Genomic DNA, 24,461 nt, shown 5'->3' with positions numbered 1-24,461 from the left:
GACTCTTAAAATTCAAGAGTCTATCTTAAATTGAGGGTAAATTATATGGCCTTCCAAATATCGTTTCGATCCCTAACATCACCGAAGAGACATATATTGTCGAAAACTAGATCTGGTGTACAAAAAAAATATTGACACCTTGTGTTTGTGGCATAACATCTTGGCCACAAGTTTATTGTTTTCAGTTTAGTAGAATATATTTATATTAAAATCCATTTTGTTACATCTCGTGATCAATTTTATTTGGCAATCGCCAATGGCAGTCAGCAGGGTTAAAGAACATCAGTTATTCGACCTGTTAGTCAAATGCGTCGAAACGGTATTTGGAAGGCAATGAAATTTTCCTCAATTTAGGATAGACTCTTGAATTTAAAGATTCAAAACAAGACGGACGGGTCATATAAACCGGAGGGAAAATATGATACAAGCCCAAACGAAAAAATATAAACAAGTCTTAATTGAAAACTACATTCAAACCTATGATTGCGTTGGATAAAAACCGCAATTTTTATACGTGTGCATATAAAACAACTTCGTTGTAGAAGGGTCCAAGTACAGCACAAAAAAACATTTTCCCAAAGACGAAAAAAGTGAAAAAGTATATTTTAACAAAACGCATTTGACTAACAGGTCGAACAACTGATGTTCTTAAACCCTGCTGACTGTCATTGGCGATTGCCAAATAAATGGATCACACGATGAACAAAAAATGGATTTTAATAAGTTATCTATTAGTTAAAGTCAAATGCGAAAGTTTGTTTTTCATGTCATTAACATACAACTAACTCCTAATCGACGTTCGGTATCCGCCATATAAATCAACCGGATCGAACGGCTTGTTTTGAGAAAAAAAATTACACTACCTTTCATTTGAGCCTAGAGTTATTGGCTCAATATTATCAATGCAGTACAAGTCACATTTCTTACAAATATTGGTCCAAGACGAAGAGAAAGAACAGTTCATAATGCAATTCAACAGTATTGTACAGGGGATATATCCAGAGCCCATTATGTACGTTCTCTATGAATAAATTCCAGACTATAACATTTGATTAAATCATTTAAACATGTAGTACTGAATTTTAATGGACATCATATATTCTATTTTGTGCTGTCTTGAGTCTATTAAATTTTTCATTTATTATAAATTATAATGGGTTAAAAATATTTCGCTAAAATGTGCATTGACAATTTTAATTTACGCTAAAATGGATTAAATATCAGGCACTAAAATGGGTATTCTTTGTCTCTAAAACATCCGATTTTTATCGCTCAAATGTCCTATCAATGCGCTAAAATGTCCTCATCCGAAATGATATGACGGAATATCCCATGACATGAAATCGTTTTATCTAATGAATACTCGGTTACGGGGGCTGTGACACTGTAATCTATAACTAATGTTCAGTGTAACAATGTCGTCTAATGTATAAAACATGGTATTACAACATGTACAAGTCATTATTTTCATTTTTTTTTTAAATTGCCTGTTTAAATTTGAAATCCAAATATGAATGATCAATTATGTTTTGCAGATAACCGCAAATTAAGACCTTATCATATTTCACCTTTATAATTCTGTTATAAAACATTTCACCTTTATAATTCGGTTAAAAAACATTTTACTAAAAGGTTTGACTAATTTATCAATTACGCCATTTTGTATAAAACCTGGCAAGTCCCATCCCCGGCAATCATAACGGATTGAGATATCAAAGGTAAGCATTGCGTAAGATCAAAGGTAAGTATTGCGTAAGAAGTTTTTTTTTATTTTCATAAAGTCCTGGGCCCAGTTTCACGAAGCTGTCTTAGGACTAAGACATGTCTTAGGATGGTCTTACGACATATCTTAGTCCTAAGTGGGTTTCACAAAGCGGTCCTAAATTAGGACATCTCTTAAAGTTGGTCATAAAGTTAGGACAACGCGAGAGGTGTCTTATGATGGTCTTAGGATAGTTATACGTTTATTTATATGAATTACACTCATTTTTTATATTAATTTTGAAAAAAAATATCTTATTATTTATATCTAATTATCTATTCTCCTGTTCCTGCTTAAAATATATATACATTGACGGATTATCAGGATTTGTCAACAATGAAAGTTCGATGTATTGATATAAAAATTGCACGATTTTATCTCTTAACCTTTTATAACCAATAAAATAAAGTCGAAATTGAATTCAACTCACTTGTACCAAAACAATGTCATAATTTTATATTCTTTTTTCTTAATTTTGCAATGAAAATATCATATTTATATTGATGTATTGTTTAAAGATAATTTATATATAAATTATTATTTTTTTTTTTATATGTTTTTTGCAAATTATGTCATTATATTAATCAATACGTTTAGAATAATTTATGGTAAGACATACTACATTTACATGATTTTTTTCCGTAGATCATATTTATATTTGAAAATTTAAAGAACTTGCGACAGGTTTAGGATGTCTTAGCTAAGATGATCCTAAGACAGCTTCGAGACGAGGTCTGAGATATATCCTAGGATAGTCATAAGAGGATCATAAGACATGTCCTAAATAAAGGCAACAGTAGTATACCGCTGTTCAAACTCATAAATCCATGGACAAAAAACAAAATCGGGGTAACAAACTAAAACTGACGGAAAAGCATAAATATAAGAGGAGAACAACGACACAACACTACCATGTAACTAACACACATAGAAACGGACCAAGCATCAGACAAAATCCCACGAGAATAACAAATATAACATCAAAACCAAATACATGAATTTGGGATAGACACGTACCGTGACACGTCTTATCGCAATGTCAATTTACACTAAAAAATAAGAGAAAACAAACGACGCAACGTTAAATTGTAACACACACAGAAACGAACTATAATATAACAATGGCCATATTCCTGACTTGGTACAGGACATTTTTAAAGGAAAAAATGGTGGGTTGAACCTGGTTTTGTGGCATGCCAAACCTCGCAGATATGTCTTATGACATGTCTTAGGATAGCTTCGTGAAACCAGCCCCTGGTACCAATAAGACGAGGATTCACCGATATAGCTGTGTCAGAAGGTTAATTTTTAATAATGCGTGCATATTGTTAATGAATAAAAATGGACAATCTATATATGTTTTTAATTTTCAATAAAATCTGTGCTGTTTCTAAAGGTATTAAATGGAATAATAATAATAGAACGTGTATACAAAAGCTGTTTTATTCCTGATTTAATAAAGAAATGAGACAAGATGTTGTGGTTTGTGTACTGTTTTTTGTGTTTTTTAAATTCGTTTCTTCTCATGGCGTTGACAGTTTATTTTCAACTTATACATTTGCATCTGTTTTTCTGTATGTATACAGCGTATTAGCTCATTCACACAATCTCCTCAGATAAATACAATTTTCAATAATTTCAAACCGTCGACTTTCTCTCGTTTTTATGAACTGAATTTCCGCTCTACAATTTCTTTCAATGATTCAATCGGTTCTAGTGGCTTGTTTAGAGAAAAAAAGAAATACTACATTATATGCCATTCTAATTATTGTGTGCTATGTGTTTCACATTTACCAAATTCAACCTTTTTATTTGAAATTAATCTAGGGATGTGATCGTTGTTAATTAGGGTTTTATACATTGTCCTTTTATGGTACGAAATTAAATTTCTCTCTCATACATATGTCATAAATATATTTTATAAAACTTTTGCCAGTTACAAGTATTTTAAAAATTAAATAATTTTCATCAATTACCTGTCATTCTTAATTTTTATGTCTCTAATTTACGAAATTGTTAAAAGTTTTTCGCTGTCTCAATATCTAAATCATTTTCAATTGAATTGCTTTACACTCTTTTAAAAAAGTATACACATAAAGAAGATGTATTTTCTTTTTCAGAAATTAACCGAAATATCAACTTAGAAAGTATGAAGTCATTGGTCGTTCTGTGCTGCTTTGTGAGTGTAAGCTTGGCATTCCCAGGGATGTTCTCAGCACTCACCAGAAGAGATTCTACACCAAGCGTTGCAGAAGCTATCCAAAAAACTACTTCTGTACGTACACATTTAATAAAATAATGTTAAGTTTCTTTTCCAGGAGGTTGATATGAATTTCCGTTAAGGAAAGTATGGCAAACGTGCCAATTAAGCGGAATTTTCTTAATTTATTTTTTAATAAAGTGAGTGTATTAACCTAACAAAAAGACGATTTGTGATGAAGTACCTATAATTATTTTTTGGTACGTCAGACATCATTTTAAAGCTACTGTACATATTGTATCTCACCCAACGACATGTGTGCTAAAGGTTATTTTGAGTAAAAAATATATCAATGCCAACGTTTAAATAGTTATATCTTTAAATGCAATTTTAAGGATGAAGATTACTCTTTTCATAGCGGCTTCTGGGAGATAACTTTGTAAAATTAGCCCGATATTGCTAAAAAAATTTGAAGCTTCTCAAAGATCAAGATTAGTGTTTGCCAAACTGCTACTAGTATATATCAAACCAATCTATACCGACAATGTGTTTGGTTCAAGTTTTAGACCGACAATGTGTCTGGTTCAAGTTTTAGACCGACAATGTGTCTGGTTCAAGTTTTTAGATATTTTGATATTTTTATACGCCCGTCAAAATTTTGACGGGACGTATTATGGTATACAAATGTCCGGTGTCCGTCCGTCCGTCTGTCTGTCCGTCCGTCTGTCTGTCCGGCGTAAACATGTCGCACGGTAACTTGAGAACGACTTATCCAAATTTCATGAAACTTATAATAGTTGTTTCTTATGATGATCAAATGATCTCTATACTTTTTGGAGAAAATCAGATTAAAACTTTTTGAGTTACGGCACTTTGTATCTAAAACAGGGGTGTGGTTTTTTCACATGTCACACCGTATCTCAAAAACGATTCTTGATTATGGCTTAAAACTTTAAACACTTCTTAGTTATATTAATCTTAATATCTGTATACTTTTTGGTGATGAATCAAAATTTTATTTTTGAGTTATTGAGTATTTTGTAAAAAAGGGGAAGGGGTTTTTACATGTCGCACCATATCTCAAAAACGATTTATGATTATTGCTTAAAACTTTACACATGTCTTTGTTATATTAATCTGAAGATCTGTATACTTTTTGGTGATGATTCAAAATTTCATTTTTGAGTTATTGAGTATTTTGTAAAAACAGGGTTGGAGGGTTTTTTTACATGTTGTGCCGTATCCCAAAAACAATTTATGGTTATTGCTTAAAACTTTACACACTTCTTTGGTATATTAATCTGAAGATCTGTATACTTTTTGGTTTTGATTCAAAATTTTATTTTAGTGATATTTAGTGTTTTGTAAAAAAAAACAGGGTTGGTAGTTTCAGTCGTGTCTCAAAAACAATATCTGGTTATTGCTTAAAACTTTCTCAGAAACTATTTATGATTATTGCATAAAACTTCCACACAAGACGTCGGGCGTATCATGCGCTCATGGCGCAGCTGTTTATTGTCAAAATGTCAAAGTAAATAGTTTGTCAAAAAATTATGAAAATTAAAAGAACAGAATTAGTTTTAGTCAAGGTGTCAGGTAACACCTTAAAAACAGGTTTATATATTTTAGAAAAAGTTAATTGATGTTTGTTTGGATTCAAATTTAGCTTATACTCAAACGACATTAACTTAGTAAGAATCTTCATGCATCACTGATTTATTATATACTCTATTAACTTTCACAAAAAGTAAAAGACTTGAACATCCTTCTCTGTTCTGTTGTATATAATGTTAACAAAAACATCTTCTATTGAAAAATTAGCCGAATTTAACCATGACTTTGATTCTAAATATGAATTTTAATGTCAACTTATATTTGAGAATGGAAGACATAATTTTAAAATGCCTTACGGTTAATACAGATATCATATTTGTGTCTTATCTGTTTTTCTATGGTTTTACAGAATGTTGCTCTTGAACTGGTAATGGTAATTCAAATCATACATATTATGTACAATACAATATTAAACATCTGAAACTGCTTCTTTTTATATGAATTGTGTTTTATAGATGGTAAACAAAAGAACAATTGAAAAAAGAAGGACCGATGGCGTTAGACTGGCTTTTCAATGGATTGACTCTAGCCATAATGGTCACATCAATGCCGACGAATTCTCTACTTTTTATGCAAATGCTAATATCCCTGGCTTGACCTACAGCAAATCTGAGTGGACACAAATGTTCAACCAAGCCATGACTGTTATTGATACAAACGGAAATAAAGAATTGGAAATGGGAGGTAAGTGTAAACAAGAGCCTATTAAACGGAAGGTCATAACTGTCGTTTGAATGCTTGGCAAATATCCACACAATATAGTTACTCATATAAGTCTAGCTTTTAAGATTGCAAAACTGAAAAGGAAACGTACTAATTGTCGTGCTAGATTTATCCAGGAACGCCAAAACTAAAATCTTTGAAACCCAAAAGATAAAAAAAACCAACCATAAACACTAAAAGGAACAGAAAAGGCAAAGCTAAATTACAAGCTTACTGTAGGTTTAATCCTGATTTGTCTACATAAAAAATGCCTTTTCCTAGTCTGGAATATGACAGTTGTTATCCATTCGATTGATGTGTTTGAATGTTTGATTTTGATATTTGTTTAGGGACTTTTTTTCCTCGGAGTTTTGTATTTTTGTGAATTTACAAATATGCAAAAATGGTTAGTGTAATGCATCGAATTAAACAATTGGCATGGACTGTCCCATTATCATTCGTTGTGGTATTACTGAAAGACTAAGAACGTCATTGTGTTGTTAGAAGAGGGGACGGGACATGAAACCGGGGGGGAGGGGGGATATTCGAACACTATAAGTCGATAAAAAACCACAACATAATGATCAAAGACAACAGTTTATTATGCAAATACAAAAACAATAACGAACCCCATTTAAAACTATTGGGGAACCTTCGTACCCCCGAAAGGTTAGTATTTCCTGCATCCATTGTATTATTCATGGCAAGTTAAAACTTTGTTAATTAATCGTAATGGGAATATTATAATAAGAAAAAAGCATGGGACAGTGACGGCGACGTAAAAAAACATATATTAATTCTTAATGTATTTTGCAATATTTATTTTCACAATTTGTTTTTGAAAAGATAAATAAATAAAATCATACATTATTTTTTCAAACAGATCATTAAAATCAATTGTTTTTATTTCAGAATTCCGTACACTAGCAAGTATGGGAATGGGTAAATAAGGAAAGTAATCCATTGACTGAGCACTGCTTTCAACTTTAACTATTACATCGTTTGCAGATTAGAAGAATAAAAGAATCATTAAAAGCTTTATGTACTTCTTTTCTCTTTTAGTTTTCAAAAAATATAAGATGATCTTTATCGGTAAAATGAAAGAAATCAAATACTATAGATCTATTGTTTATAAAACGTATAAAACGTGCTTATCACCTGAGGTTTTTTCTAACTCTGACATTGTTAGGCTTAGCCAGATTTGGCAAGATATTTCATATTTCTTCCATGTAAATACTGATTACGATCTTCAACATGTTTAAGCAGAGTCATGACTTTGGAAACGCGCGACTGACGATCTTTTTTAATCAGCCTGTTGGTTGTTTTTACAGCAACTGGGTTGATGCTAAAACAGGGAGACAACCATTCAAACTGCAACATAAACGATTTATTTCGTATTGGAATAAGTTCACACTTTAAATATAAAGAGATATGGTATGATTGCTAATGAGAAAACTCTCCACAAGATATCAATCAACACAGAGTTTAACAACTATAGGTCACCGTACGGCGTTCAAAAATGAGCAAATCCCATACCAAATAGTCAACTATAATAGGCCCCGAAATGACAAATGTTATACAATTCGAAAGAGAAAACCAAGGGCTTAATTTATGAACAAAATCAAGAACGTTCATTTTAAGAATCAAAGCATGTTGCTAAAATATAACCAAAAACGCCTCCGAAAGTTTATTTGTAAATATAGTTTATATCTATCTATTATAATTTTCTAAAAAAAAATGGTAAAATATTCATCATTCAAGAGCAATAACTCCTGTTAAAACTGTAAAAAGAAGTAATCTGCCTAATTGACTAAATGGACAATATGTAGAGCCCAACATTCTCATATGTTTTGCCCTATCATATTCTCTTTATACCGGTTACAATCATACCCATGGCCGTTGTGAGTCTTGTATGTTTATCAATTTTAGTGCATTTATATGGGTTGGTGTATGACACCCATTTTCACTGAACTAGTACACATTTTCGTTTAGAGGCCAGCTGAAGCTCGGCTCCAGATGATGTATTTCCTTACTGATTTGAAGACAATTTAGTGGTCTTCAGCTGTATTCTGCTCTTTTGTCAGTTTATTATCTCTTTGATATATTCCCCATTTCCATTCTATTTTTTTTTTTATTTTCAACTGACTTTTATAGTTTGTTCTTATGTTGCGCTACAAGAACACCGTCGAAGATTAACATGTTTAACCCTGTCACATTATTTATCTGTCCATCTCAAGTAAGAAGCCTCCAGTTTAATGGTTGTTTATGCGCGTCATTTATTTTTTTGGTAAACTATTTAGATGAATATTTGACTGTTATTCTTTTCAAATGATTTTTTTTTGTATTTTTATGACAGGGCTTAGTATAGCCTACTATACGGTATGGGGTTTTCTCGTTGTTGAAGGCTATGTAAAGCATCTATAACAAAGATATGACGTATCCAAGTATTCTACTTTCTAAAATATAAAGCGTTATACAAATTGTTCACACTACTGCTGCAGGATTGTACTGCATCTGTTGTCATTTTCAAAAAATTCAAAAAAAACAAAAATTAAGTAATTATTTCTTTACCTATAACATGATTATTATTGTGGCAAAAATCCTGGTACAATAATCAACAAAAACAAAGCACTATAAATAATAAAGAACTCATTAAATTTTAAATTGATTAGCATATAAAAAACTGATAAAATATCATGAAAATTTTTTAAATTACAGACTGTATGAAAGACCTTAATCTGACTTTATAGTTTTCTGTTTTTATGGATGAATGCTATTCGGCTGTTGTCTGCGCTATGGTCGGGTTGTTGTCTCTTTGCATATTCCCCATTATCATTCTCAATTTTGTTCATATGAAAGATTTGTATCAATCATTAAAGTATTGAAACACATTCTTCTTGTGTTCAGTTTTGTATGTTTAGCGTTAATAAACACTTACATTAGTTAAGTCTAAAAATGCAAACAAATACCAATCCCTCCCACCCCCTTCCCCAGAAAAAATATCGAATTGGTTTAAGGATTGTATTGGGGTCAATTCAAAAAAAGGTTTTGTCACGATGAAAAAAAAAGTAGGTTTGGTATTCCGTGCAAATTACACAAACATGAAATTATCGTCTTAAATCTGGTTTTTGTGTTTACAGCTGAACGTTTACCAATCATCTATCAAATGTTAATAAAAAAATGAATGTGAAATATACATGTATGTGAATGATACAGCAATCCAACATACAAAAAAATAAAAGCATGAAAAGAGCTTTCAGCAAGAGAAAGGTGTCTGTACAAAATTCCAAGTCCATCATGTTGTCATACCGTTGTAAAACATGTGTTAAATTAGCATAGTGACAACAGCCATAGTTTGGTGATCATACCAACATAATATGTATGGATGAATCAGATTTATTTATTCTATTAGAACTGTTTGTTGTTATTGTAAGGGGAAAGCGAGACAACCAAAATAGAAATACAGATTATATTAAACAGCAAGATTAACATTGACAAAGTTTAACATGATTTCGAAAACCTACATTGCTCTCTATAAACTCTATATTGCTAAAAGGTTTTTTAGGACTACGACAGCCATCTTGCACGCAAAACCCCCATGGGCATTCTGAAAAGTTGGCAGGTATGAACAAGTTGCTTTTTTTTTAAAGTCAATACGTGAACCTTAGAACTTTTTTTAAAAATTATGCTAAATGAATTGTAAATTATATCTCAGTGTTTTCACTATCAGGTGTGTGGGGGATAATATTTTCTTTTTATTGTAAATCAGGACAATATGGGTATGTTTAGGTTGGTGTTAAAAATAAAGTGAGGAGATAAATAATGTTTTATTTTTTATCAACGTGCACGTGAAAGGTCAAACTAATACCAATGGATGACACTTATGTGGTTCTTTATTTCTTAGGTTCTTTTTTCACCTAAGCCCCTCAGTCATTTTATTTACTTTTCTGTTAAAAAAAACCCACATTAAATAGATATAGGAAGATGTGGTATGAGTGCCAATGAGATAACTCTCCATCCAAGAAACAATTTATAAAAAGCCTGAAACCATTATATATCAAGGTACGGCATTTAACACAGAGCCTTGGGTCACACCGAACAGCAAGCTATAAAGGGCCCCGAAAATTACTAGTATAAAATCATTCTAAGGGGAAAACTAACGGTATAATCTATGTAAAAACGAGAAACAAGAAACACGTATGAACTACATAAACAGACGACAACGATTGTACATGAGATTCCTGACTCAGGACAGGTGCAAACATTTGCAGCGGAATTAAATGTTAATGTTCGATCATTTTGTTTCATAGAATGTGGAATGTTTATTCCTCCCAATAAGACAAAAGCTACTAGCTAATAATTTGTTTTGTGCATGCTGTAAAACCCTGTTTCACATTAGAAATGGGTTTGGATCCAGCTAATACATTCAATTTGCTGATTATACATGTATACTTAATATACCTGTCCTAAATCAGGAGCCTGCTTTTTTTTTTTTTTTTTTTGCTTATTATTGTGTCTTATTTTCGTTGTTTAGTACAAAACATTGCCATTAATTTGATGCAGATATGTGTATAACGGTGAAAATATACCACCTATATGCGCTCTTATAACTTGTGTGTATAACTGTCCATTTAACCCAAATTCATTGTTTCTTAGAAATAATTTAACAAATGCAGTTGAACCTTTTTTGTTGGGAATCTTTAAAGGATATTCTTGTGTGTCAATTGATTCTACAGCATTGATAACCTTTTCTTTTAAATTAACAATGATCACATTTGTGTACATTTACGTTACATCTTTATATAGGCAATAGGAATGCATTCCCTTTTTATCTTGTGTGACTCTATTTTATTAATAAAATCTGGTGTATCTATGTTATGCCTCTTCAATAATGGTTTTATATTAGGTCAATTAATTTCTCAATCTCATTCCATCTCATGGGAGAGTTACACCTATTGATGATCGGTCGGTCGTTAGGGACATTAATTAATGTACATTGTATCATACTAGTTGACCAGGTCGTAATGCCTCATTAATTATTTCTAAATTAATTTTATGATTTTTTGGAAGACAGAGGTACATGTGTCCATGTTTTGAATCATTATCATACTTTAAAAATTATAAGTATGGAAAGCTATTCCGTTTTTTTCTATATAGATTTTTAACTATATATTTAATTATCATATAATGCCTCGTTCACACGAACATTAAATTCGAATTGAATTCGAATCGTATGCGAATCGAATTCGCTAATCGCGTTCACACACTCTTCGTTTTTAATTCGAATTCATTCGAATTGGTTAATTCGAATTATCGAATTCGCATTAGAAATACGCCTTTCTATACGAACTAAAAGGTAACGTCGTTTGGACAATAAAGCGAATTTGACGCGCATTGTAGTTTGAATTAGAATGACGTTAGGACGTAAAACGTTTTGAATGCGAATTAAAATAATTCGAATTAGTTAATGCGAATCGAATTCGAATAACGTTTGAACTCAGCATAAGAAAAAGGTGAGTTAACGATCAGTGTAAAGTTCTGTATTGCCATGCTTTAAATATATTGAATACCCCGTGTGGGGGTGCTCTTAATTGCAGGAAGCTAATACAGATAAGAAAAAAAAATGTTCCGAATGAACAAAAAGAAAGTTTCTGAATATTCCTCCATAGAACATAGTCTAACTAATAAATATGCGTGAACCCTTAGGGGTTCAAGCAATAATGGATACTGGCTTATATGACCATTGACATCTGAATAAGCTTTAAATAGATTTTGATATGCATTTCCAATTTCCATTCTCAATTTTATTTTTTACAGCATTTATCTTTAGTGCAGTGTGCATGAAGACAGTTGAGTGCCTCCCCGTGCTTCAAGTTCATGCTCTTATTATATACTAGATTTTGGCATGTGTGTCCGATCGACACCTTGTCTATGTTTATTACTTTCGGAATAACATTTCAATATTCAGCCCTATTTCACTACTTAGTCAGACGTAAGTCGGTACCCTGACATGCGCTGTATTTTTTCTTGTCCTCTGGTTTTGTAGTTTAATAAGCATCGAGAGGCAATAGGTTGAGGATTTTAGTGTCAGACTTGTTGAGGATGAGATTAAATTTTATCTTTTGAATATTGTTGTTGCTATTGTTAGGTGAAAGCGAGGTAACCAAAGTAGAAATGTAAATTTTGCCCTTGATATAAACTCTGTTAAAGAAATATTTTACTGTAATAACAGAGTTTATATCAAGGGCAAAATTTACATTTCTACTTTGGTAATAATTGAAATAGTAAGCTAAATGACCTTCGACCTCTGAACAGCATTACATGTATATACGTTTTGGTATATACATTGAAATTTGACAAAATTGATTTTTCGTGCAATTATCAAAAAAATCTTTTCTGAACCAAAGACAAATTAAGGGATATTTAAATTCATATTTTAGAAAAAAAGGTATCTACCAGCAAAATAAGACAAAAAGTGAAAATTCAAAAATGGATTACATAATTTTATTGAATTTCTCTAAATCTCAATAAAAGACAGTATTATGTATTCATCATTGTTTGAGAAAAGAACGATAGTTTATCCACTATAACCTTTTTATAAGTATTTGAAATTGTGTTTCACGCTGTTCATTGTCAACAAGTATGATTTTAAAAAAGTCCTTAACGAGTTTAAATCAAATAAAATTAATCACAATGTCAAATGTACAAATCACCAAATTTATAAAACGGTCTATATGATTTCCTTTTTGTTTTGTTAAGAAAACCGTAAATTTTTATCACCTGGAATATGAAATTAGAAAATGACATGTCTTGCCTTTCCTATCATGATTTTCTTGATAGAGGGTTGTTGCTGATAAGGAAGCTATTAAATCAAGAGTTCAATAGGTGAAGTTGAAGTCATCACTTAGTAAATTTTACGGACGCCATCACGAGTTGGATGACTGTTATGGAATAACCGTTTCTGAAATGATATCGGATATGTTCCTTACGTCGTAACTACAATCCTCTTCCCTTTCATGAATGTGACCTACCGAATTGGAATAATTACAGGATTTAGTATCAGAAAAGCAACACGACGGGTGCCACATTTGGAGCAGGATCTACTTATCCTTCCAGAGCACATAAGATCACCCCTAGTTTTTAGTGGGGTTCGTGTTGTGTATTCTTCTAACATTTCTATGTTGTGTAATGTGTGTTTGTCTGTTTGATTTCTTTCATTTTTAGCCATGGCGTTGTCAGTTTGATTTTTATTTATGAGTTTGACTGTTTGACAATTTTAGTACTTTTTTTATTTTACCACCTTATCAATTTCAGAAAATGTTTTGAATTTTCAGATATTCTGACCTTGACCTTCACTTTAAGAGACATAAATGATAACAAAGCAATTTTGTCTAGCTATATAAGCAGATTTTTTTTTCATTATTGGATTGATCTTAATTTGGAACACTCATACCAAAGATTTTTAAAGCACATTTTATATAAAACCTTAAATGAACTGTATGACCGAAAGGTATCCCCAAAAAATTCCATCAAAGATCAACTTTGTCTGTATTAGTGGGAATCTTAGTATGTCTTTGATTATCATAGGACAATTTACGAGACATTGTTATAAAGCTTTTCATTGCCTACGAGGATACCTTCGTGGATTAGCCTTCCATCAGTTCTCAAAGCTGTGCCATCGACCAAGTGCTAGCAAATGAATATATTACTATGTCCTAAATGACTAAATAAACTCATCATAGATACCAGGACTAAATTTAGTATATACGCCAGACGCGTTTCGTCTACAAAAGACTCATCAATGATCAGTGACGCTCGATTCCAAAAAAGTTAAAAGGCCAAATAAAGTACGATGTTGAAGAGCATTGAGAACCAAAATTCCTAAAAGTGTAGCCAAATACAGCTAAGGTAAATCTATGCCTGAGGTAGAAAAGCCTTAGTATTTCAAAAAATTCAAAAATTTGTAAATTGTAAAAGGGACCTTATTATCTGTCAAATTAAGGTGGTACCTAACACTAAAGGGAGATAACTGTAATATCAGCTAAACGTTTTAATCACGTTGTGTTGTTAAGGGAGTTTTAAGCTTCTCAATGATGAAAACTAGTCTTTGTCAAACTGCTATGTAACCAGTGTAATTTTTCTTATAAAATGGTTGGTTCAAATGTTTTGAAATTTTTATATTTTTGTCAAAGGGTCAAAGTCAATACTTTGTAAAATTTTTATAAAAATTAAACGAGCCAAAATAATTTTAGTCAAGGTGTTGGGTACCATCTTAAGTAACAAATCAGTTCTAATAAGTCAAAATTAAAACGGTCTGATAAACAGTACATGTATCACTGATTGATTGATGCTTGTTAGGGACCTGTAATTATCGTGCGAACGGCAAAATGCTTACCCTTCTCGTTCCCTTTTTTTTCGCGATACTCATAACTTGTGGCCCTTTATTCTGGACGATCATCCATACATTTCTTGCAGTTCTGATTCGTAATTACAAATATATCTTAGAATTGGTTTTAATTAATTAGTGTCAAATCCGAATGCAGTACTAGTATTCTTTTACATTAAATTCCTTTCTGATGGAAGTTTAGCAGCCACCGAATATATTAAAGGAATAATGATAGTTAATCATGATGCTTTATTTGGACCGAAAGCACTGATTGCTCATCATAATCAATGCGATATCAAATCCAGGTGATAAGAACACCAACTCACAAGTAACAGTCATATTCGTAAGGAGGAGGCAAATCTACCTAGTAATTAAAGCAAATATTCCATTATTTGAAACGCGGTATTCTATAACAACGGTTCGGTCAGAAAAAGTCAACACATGTATACCAACTTCGTCATAGACCTCAGATGGTATCTTAAGTAATTATTTTTATTGCTAGAATTTCCTGCTTGAATTTGAAAACTTAATATAAATTATTAACTATTGAGTGAATTAACTATTCATTATTATGAATATTTCCTTTAAAAATTGGAAACAACACGTTTACTAACTTCAATGCATCAGAAGTTTGTTAAATCTTGTCAGTATCGAAGTACTGACTACTAAGCTGATGATAATTTGACAACTTAATGTATTTCACCTTCTATATAATTGTTGTTATTTAACATTAAACTACTAGGTTTAGTTCATTGACACTCGTGCATTTTTATATAAAACCTTGAAAGTCTCGTCTGTAGCATTCATCAGGGATTCAGAGATCAAAGGTAAGCATTGGTTTGCATTTGATATTTTACACATCCGTAGAATATTTTCTATATTCTTTTTTTGTTTGTTTAGACTTCAAATTGTTAATTTCCTTTTTGTTATCGTTGTTGCTGCTTTACTCGTTTGTGTTTGTCCGATATGATATGGACCAAAATCAACAGAATGGTTTATCAATGGCATAGAATTGTACATTGTATAAAGTTAATTTAAGTGACTTTGTTTTATATGCATTATGCATGTAATATTCGGGCATAATGATTGGTAACCAAGAGAATTTTTCAAGCTTAATTTATTTTAAATTCAAGTTTAATCTTTTGACACTTAAAATTCTTAATTTGATTTTCAACGATTTCGACCTTTTTTAAGTGAATATTTTGGTGGATTCGCAATTTTCCTATCACAGTGGAAAAAATCATACATTTGATAATGTTATGTAGTCCGAAACGTCATTCATTTGGTGGTGACCATCTTTATTCAACGTGATAATTTGAGATTTTCTTTTTCTCTGCATGTAAATACTAGAAAAACTTTTGATTTGATGTAAAGTTTTTTTAAAAGAAGTTGTGGATATTTAACAGGTATTTATTTTATACGGCAATCGTAAGTTGCAATATAGCAATGCAATTTATTTCCATATACAACAAAAAGACATTTATTGTCATATTTTATGGTAAAATTATTACTACCAAATTGAAAGATATTTGGTGTGATATAAAACATAAAATGGATATATAAAGGCTAAGTATTCCTTATTCTAAAAAGCAATAATGAAATGTATTTGAATACACAACCATTGTTAAGTATGATGTTAACACGTTCCGTTATTGCTAATTTTCTTTATCTTATCATTCTAAAAGTATGTAGTGTGATAACCCTTTTATTTAATTTTGGATGTAACCCTTCTTCTGATTGGCTGACGTTGTCATGTTTTATCAGCTCATAGACATAATTTTGTCATGTGACCTTGAAGTCATCAACGTTTCTCCGTGATTTACTCAGGTTAAAAATGGAATTTAAAATTAAATTATAAAAAATGACTGTATATTTTTTCTGTCTATTCGAAATAACATTTCTGTCTATTCGAAATCACATATAAGTGCACACTTTAAAATGACCCACTACGCGGGTTCTTCAGTGTGCACTACATTTTTTATTTAATTTCTTCATAGACAGAAAAAAATATTCCAGTCATTTCTTAAATATATACATCTGTATACATTCTCCACAAACTTGATTTTTAACTTTTACCATTTAATGTGAAATAAACTACATACTCTTTGGGAATAATGGACTTCCTTTAGCTTCAAAATTAGCATCGAATTTCTAATATTTGTTTAATAATAGTTATCAAAGGTACCAGGATTCGATTTCACAAACAAACTTACGACTAAGATTGGTCATGAACAAATCAGTATACTTACGATAAATCTTAGTCGTATGTTTTTTTGTGAAATCGACTCCAGGATTATAATTTGATACGCAAGACGCCCGTTTCGTCTACATCAGACTCATCAGTGACGCTCAGATTAAAATAGTTATTAAGCCAAACATGTACAAAGTTGAAGAGCATTGAGGACCCAAAATTCCAAAAAGTTGTGCCAAATACGCCTATACCCGAATTTCTGCTGTACATTCACCATTTATCGAGGATTTATTTGGGTATATTAGATTGTCCAGAAGAATCTACATGATATGCGATTTGAATCATTGTCTGCTATGCATACTTCACTTCTTACTTAATGCAAGGTGACAGGCAAGTCGATAAGGGATAATAAATCAAATAGTCTTACTGCGGAAGAAATATACAGCTTATCGTTTTCAAAAAGATAACGTTGCACCATTTTATAACAGTATATTGAGGAGTAGATTTTTTTTTCTGTATTTGAAAAAAATTCATTCGGAATGTTTGGACCTAAATGCTCTTCAGCTTCACAGATGATTCTTTTATAATCGGAACGAGACAAAGTCTTTAGGCTGGTATCCATGAAGAATGAACGTTTCGCTGATATACATCTGATTTATTTACCCTATGACAGTCCTTCATAGGTCATGGAAGGAAATTTGACTAAACATGCGCAATCATATCTTTACAGGACTCCATATTTTAGATAATGAAACTAAAATTTATTTTTGTTTCTCAAAATTAAAAGCGAATAAGCTGTCCCAAGGTCGAGACTAAACGACAAATGACACGTGGCAGGTGGGTGGATCCATCAATTATAACTGCAAATGTCAGAAAAGATAGTTGCGTTCATATAATAACAGCTAGCATTGCCGCAATGCCTAGATATATAATGAACGACATATCTATAATGAACGACATGTTACGTAGCTAGCTTCATTTTAAACAAAAGCATTTATTCATTTTATTTTATTTTGAATGGAAATAAATATTTCTGATTTAACATCGTGGTTGGCGGCTGTTTAAATGTTTAAACCTGCTGCATTTGCTTGTCCCTGTCCTAAGTCATGCAACTGTTGTTCAGTGGCTGTCGTCTGGTGACGTGGTTCATAAGTGTTTTTAACACTTGGTATTCTTGTTTGAATTGCTTTACACTAGTCACAAAAATACTGTACTCAGAGGCGGCAAATACATAACGTGCGGTCCCCAACCAAACGGCTGAATCAAAAGCTCAAACACATCAAACTAATGGATTTGGTATCTTGTATTATTTTGTGTGCTATATCAATCTGTGTAGCTGATAGACTTACTTTACGTTCAGTAATCAAAAGCTCCGTAGTCGTCGTATAAGCTACGATATTGATCGCGCCTCAAGGAATATCGTCATGTAAGTAAGGTGTAAAAAAGTTTTGCCGCCTATTCGCTATTAAAAGTTTTGAACACGGTATGAAACCTCTACCAAAACTTGATAAAAGGGTTTTATACATTCCTTTTTCATTGCACGATATCAAATTTCTATCTCATAAAAATATCATATTTACTAGTATTAAATTTTGCCAGTTATATCAAAATTAAATCATTTCCATCTATTAGATGTCTTTCTTGTTTTTTCACATGGAGTGCTTCACACTCCTTTACAATATTCATTATGAAGAAGACTTTTTTTTTACAGAAATTAAGCCAGATTTCTATTTTTAATAAAATGAAGTTATTGATCGTTCTGTGTTGCGTTGTGGGTGTAAGCTTGGCCTTCCCAGGGATGTTCAACAGAAGAGAATCTCCACCAATCGTGACAGAAGTTCTTCCTACAAATTCTTCTGTACGTATAAGTTAAATACTATCATTTTTATTCTGTTTCATTCTAGGAGGTAGGTAGGTACTTGAAGTATGTCTAAAGAATCAAAAATAGCGGAATTATATAAATGTATTTCATCTTTTAATCTAGTTTACTTAATGCAATATCTTTCCTGTACAAAACGACTTTGTGGTGCAGTTGCTTTTACAGATATGTTTCGTAAAATAAAGCTTTATTTTAACACTGTTCCATAACTAAACGATATTTTTGTAATGGTAATTGTAAGTCAAACATATCAATGTTTATAATCTTATCACTTTGTTGCAATGTTAATGGTACAAAATGACTGTTGATGTAGCTTTTTCTGGTCGATTAAAGTCCCTACGATTGCCAGACAAATGGTTTTATCTATTAAATACGAGGACTGGTATATTTAATTTCAAACTCATATAACGACATATACTTGAATTAATCTTGATGAATCACAATTATTTTATTTTAGATTGTGAATAAGAGGAATTCAATTGAAAAGAGAATGGATGACGTACAAGGGGCTTTTGCTGCAATTGACGCTGACCGCAATGGTCACATCAGTAGCGAAGAATTTTCTACCTTTTTTGTGTATGTATATGCTGGTATGCCTGACCATGAACACAGCAAATCTGAGTGGTCAACTATTTTCAACAAAGTTCTGACTCTTGTTGACATAAACGAAAATAACAAATTGGAAATGGGAGGTATGTTTATTGTTCTGTAACCATAGGCTTTGTAAGATGGGGTTGGCAACTTCACTTCAGAAAATAATTCTTTTAAAATAACATAAAAATTAACGTATAGAAAAAGAAAGGGCATGATACTAAGCGATTCAATGAAAACTGTTAGACAAATTGACATACGACGACAAGATACGTGCCATGCGATAACAAACAAATAAACCAACATTAAAATCTATTGAGGAATCGTTGAACTCGGGCATGGTAAACAGTTCCTGCATTTTTCTTGTCGCTCGTTGTAATTATAACTTCATTGAAAAAATCGTATTCCGGAATATCATATCCCCCCAAAAAAGGGGGACGATATCGTGGCGAAGAAGTTTAAAATAACAACAACACTGTATAAATGACATGCGTTCGAAGACTTTTCTGAATTAACTTCAATCCGGAACGCTTAGGGCCGTCTATTTGAAAGCGGGGTATGTTACAGAACATAAAGAATTGAAGAGCTATTTCACCAAAAAGAAATCTTATACTAATTCATATTATATATGCAACACTTTTTCAAAATGTTTTTTACCATGTAAATCAATTAAATCAAACATAGTTTTTTTTTATATTATTAGCAATAAAAGTTTCTATTCCAGAATTTCGAGAATTTTCAGTTATGGACATGCCAGAATTGTAAAGAGTTTTCATCGATTGAGCACTCACTGTCTCCCATTTTTAATATATGAAAAAAGGAAGTATTCATTAAATGTTTAAATTACATCTTTTCTGTCTCATTCATTTACAATATAGCGGTTATTTTCGCGGCGTAAAATGTCGCGATTTTCATTGAATAAGGTATACGAAATATTTTGGCGGTTCTTATTTTGGCGGATTCAAAACTTTTATCAATACCTCTAAACTTTTAAATTGGCGAAATTTATTTTGGCGATGTTGTTCTATCCGCTAAAATAAGCGAAAATTTACGCCCCGCGAAAATAAGCCGCTATACGGTTTACAATTATGACAAGATGACCTATTTTATTTCAATGAAAGATATCGAGTAATAAGTAAGTGCTTGAGAAATGATTCAGCAGACATGACGATTATAATTAGGTTTTTGTTTGCTCTATATATATTTAATATACACTTAGCTCATATAAAACTGTTATTGTTTAACGAATGTCTAACATAAATTGATTTAAAAGTAATGCTGCGCTAAACGCTTTCGGTAATTGAATTTTATCAAATATATTTTTCCTTTGCGTTAGAAAATGATTTTTATTTTTATGCGATCTATTGTGTTGAGTCTTGGGAGAATAAAAGTGGTCACTTTTGGTCTTCTACATTATACAAACCCTTGTTTAGGGCCTTCGTTGTTTTTGCTGGATGCATAAATACGCAGTCATATCCTGTCAGAAGTTTGGCTTAAGTTCGATATGTATATCGAATGTCATGTTGTGTAGAGTTGGTAAAGTCTACATACATTGCTTTGGAAATTTTTTAATTCGTTGAACATTAGAATTCGTGATTCCACTTTATCTCTGAAATTTACTAAAATTTGTATACAACCAATATTAATGAATCCACATTATGCTGAGCTATTACAAGAAAATTAGGAAAAGTTGAGCGTTAACACACATGTCTAACTGTATTACTGTATGTGCCATTCCTGGAGTCTCTGATTGTCGTTGGTTTATAGAAATATTATAACAGTAAAGGTTTTTCGAAAAATTGAAGACCATGGTGTTATCTGTAATTGCTTGAACACTAATGAATACTCCGTTTATTTTATTTTTTACTAATAAGATAATAAAAAAAACAGAGTTCAGAAACATGCACATAAGCGTGATTTCCATCAATTCCTTAACCATTTACAAAAAGAGAGATAAGGCGAATAAAGTTTGCACTTCTGTAGCTATAGACAATGGAATTTCCCCTACGAACAAATTTTAACTAAGCTCAAACATAACACACGAATGGATAACAACTGTCAAATTCCTGACTTGGTACAGGTATTTTTATGTAGAAAATGGGGGATTACACAATGTTTTAAAGCTAGCTGAACCTCGCACTTGTATGGCAGTCGTATCAAATTTCATTCAATAAACAACGATGTGTAAACAAAACAAACATAAATAATATGTTGTTATTTATGTATTATTGTCATTTTGTTTATTTTCTTTGGTTACATCTTCTGACATCAGACTCGGATTTCTCTTGAATTGAATTTTAAATGTGCGTATTGTTATGAATTTACTTTTCTACATTGGCTAGAGGTATAGGGGGAGGGTTGAGATCTCACAAACATGTTTAACCCCGCCGCATTTTTGCGCCTGTCCCAAGTCAGGAGCCTCTGGCCTTTGTTAGTCTTGTATTTTTTTAATTTTAGTTTCTTGTGTACAATTTGGAAATTAGTATGGCGTTCATTATCACTGAACTAGTATGTATTTGTTTAGGGGCCAGCTGAAGGACGCCTCCGGGTGCGGGAATTTCTCGCTACATTGAAGACCTGTTGGTGACCTTCTGCTGTTGTTTTTAATATGGTCGGGTTGTTGTCTCTTTGACACATTCCCCATTTCCATTCTCAATTTTATACATATTATATATTATGTCAAAATTATTGGTACAGCAGTCAACATTGTGTTACAATCTTCATCACTTTTTACAAAAACAAATATGTAACAAAGAAGACCAAATGGCAAACAGACCAAGCATATTATCAAAAATTGAAGACAAGAATACACAAATTTACTATAGTACAATAACCATGATAAGACAATGACGGGGTGTATACAGAGCCACGTCATATATGTATCAAAGAAACATAAAAAGGAAGAAAGTGCAACTACTACCAATTGTTAAAATAGAAAAATCCTTAAAATAAAACGTGCATCTTATGGATCAACCAATTTGTGATTGTGTCAATAAAATTGACGGAGTGTCATTTTTATCTTTCCTCCTCATAACTCTGTTGGTGCATTTTTTGCGTAAGGAGCACACTCGTGTATATGAAGTCCGAATGGTGTGAACATGCACGAGCATAACGTATCAACTTAAATATGTAAGCTTCATACGAGGAGGCAGAGGGTGTGTTACTATTGAGACGTGGGACATTGATAATTTGGAAGTTGAAATCGTCCCGTTTGTCATTGATTTTAGTGGGAAATCGTCCATCTGTGTCAATATTGAGAAGAAAATTTTATACTACAACTTATTTCAATTTCGGTTTTCCATAGAATTCAATTTCATATGTTTTATACTAGTATAATTCAAAAATTATGTCTCTACGAGACGAAACATAGTGATCATATTTGAGAACTAGTAGGTAAACAAAACAAAATGTAATTTATCTCCTTGAAAGAGGCGTAGTTGATGAAAGAGCTGTATTTATCAAATGCAACGTAAAAAGCGCATTTCTGCAATATTTTTCAACAATGCAATTTCCCATAGGAACTCCTTTTACGTCTTAAATTATACCACTTTTACTATGAAGTTTTGAAAAACAATATATTCTAGAATGAAATGTTCAAATGCACAACTAGTTTTTCAAAGGCAAAATATCGGACTGTGCGGCATATTTTCAAAATTCATATGCCCCGATCTTTTCAGAATTTACACTTATACTAAAAATCTGTACTATCCCCTACCTTGACTTTAGGTCTTCCACCGATTTCAATTTGACCGCTATGCATGTATATTGATATTTATCTTGATAAAAATTTAATCTAATCGATCTTCATATTAGTAAATGGCATACATGTAGATGTAATTCAATGAGAAAACAACCGAACGACAAAGAAAACCACGTCAAGAGGGCATAAAAGAGGGACGAAAGATACCAAAGGGACAGTCAAACTCATAAATCTAAAACAAACTGACAACTCCATGGCTAAAAATGAAAAAGACAAACAGAAAAACAATAGTACACACGACACAACATAGAAAACTAAAGAATAAACAACACGAACCCCACCAAAAACTAGGGGTGATCTCAGGTGCTCCGGAAGGGTAAGCAGATCCTGCTCCACATGTGGCACCCGTCGTGTTGCTTATGTGATTACAAATCCGGTAAATAGTCTAATTCGGTAGGTCATATTCATGAAAGGGAAGGGATTGTAGTTACGACGTAAGGAACATATCCGATATCATTTGTGAAACGGTTATTCCATAACGGTCAACCAACTCGTGATGGCGTCCGTAAAATTTACGAAGGGATGATTTCAACTTCACTATTTGGAACTCTTGGTTTAATAGCTTCCTTGTGAGCAGCAAACCTCTATCAAGAAAATCATGATAGGAAATGCAAGCACGGGAATATCGTATCAATTGGGAGATATATACCCCGTATGCAGGTGCTGCTGGAATGTTGCTACTTAGAAATGGAAAGTTCACAATTGGAAAGCTGAAATCATCTCTTTTGTCGTAAAGTTTTGTTTTCAACCGACCCTCATTGTCAATTTCTAGATGTAAGTCAAGATATGAAGCCGACTTAATTGTATCTGTAGTATCCTTTATCTCTAGTTCGATTGGATAGATGCGTTCCACATAGTCACCAAATTTTGAATTGTTTAGTGAAAGAACATCATCTATATAGCGGAAAGTAGAGTTAAAGGATATTGCTAACTTCTTGTCTTTCTTCCTAAGAAGTTCCTGCATGAAGTCAGCCTCATAATAATAAAGAAACAAGTCGGCGAGTAGTGGGGCACAGTTTGTTCCCATTGGAATGCCGACAGTCTGTTGAAAAACACGTCCTCCGAACGTAACAAATATGTTGTCAATCAAGAAATCAAGCATCTTGATAATATCAGTTTCAGAGAATTTTTTGTTTGAATCAGAGTGATTCTTTACAAAGTAGGATTTATCCCTCCCTAAGACAAGATACTTGTATCTACGTTGGCCATTCTTTTTTATGAAGCAAAGTAATACCAACTCTTTCAATTTGTCTTTTAGTTTGGAATGTAATAAATCAGTCTTGTAAAGACTTTAATATTATTATATTTCAGACTCACATGTCCTAAGTCAGTAATCTGATGATCAGTAGTTGTCGTTTGTTGAAGTGTTTCATTAG

The 24,461-nt window shown here is 32.1% G+C and overlaps 3 protein-coding genes across 4 annotated transcripts in view; all 3 read left to right on the top strand.

Annotated features, from left to right (window-relative positions):
* The window catches only part of LOC139482351 (uncharacterized), a 111,048-nt gene that overhangs the window by 49,994 nt on the left and 36,593 nt on the right, over positions 1-24,461 (top strand). The gene's annotated exons all lie outside the window — the stretch shown is intronic.
* LOC139482307 (uncharacterized) lies at positions 1,697-7,319 on the top strand. Of its 2 annotated transcripts, none has more exons than XM_071266110.1 (4): positions 1,697-1,718; positions 3,883-4,037; positions 6,032-6,260; positions 7,191-7,319. In XM_071266110.1, the coding sequence occupies exons 2-4, from the start codon at positions 3,912-3,914 to the stop codon at positions 7,226-7,228; spliced, it is 393 nt and encodes a 130-aa protein (XP_071122211.1). In that variant the 5' UTR covers positions 1,697-1,718; positions 3,883-3,911; the 3' UTR covers positions 7,229-7,319. The 2 variants fall into 2 exon arrangements, with proteins under 2 accessions (XP_071122211.1, XP_071122209.1); XM_071266108.1 differs by having other exon boundaries at positions 1,712-1,741.
* Positions 15,393-20,171, top strand: LOC139482306 (uncharacterized). The gene is made up of 4 exons (XM_071266107.1): positions 15,393-15,491; positions 18,567-18,713; positions 19,192-19,426; positions 20,050-20,171. The coding sequence occupies exons 2-4, from the start codon at positions 18,597-18,599 to the stop codon at positions 20,088-20,090; spliced, it is 393 nt and encodes a 130-aa protein (XP_071122208.1). The 5' UTR covers positions 15,393-15,491; positions 18,567-18,596; the 3' UTR covers positions 20,091-20,171.

The sequence above is a fragment of the Mytilus edulis genome, chromosome 7 (assembly GCF_963676685.1).
Source record: "Mytilus edulis chromosome 7, xbMytEdul2.2, whole genome shotgun sequence".
Classification (NCBI taxonomy): Eukaryota; Metazoa; Mollusca; class Bivalvia; order Mytilida; family Mytilidae; genus Mytilus; species Mytilus edulis.
The sequence above is the reverse complement of the archived record's forward strand: the minus strand, read 5'-3'. Positions and strand labels throughout refer to the sequence as shown.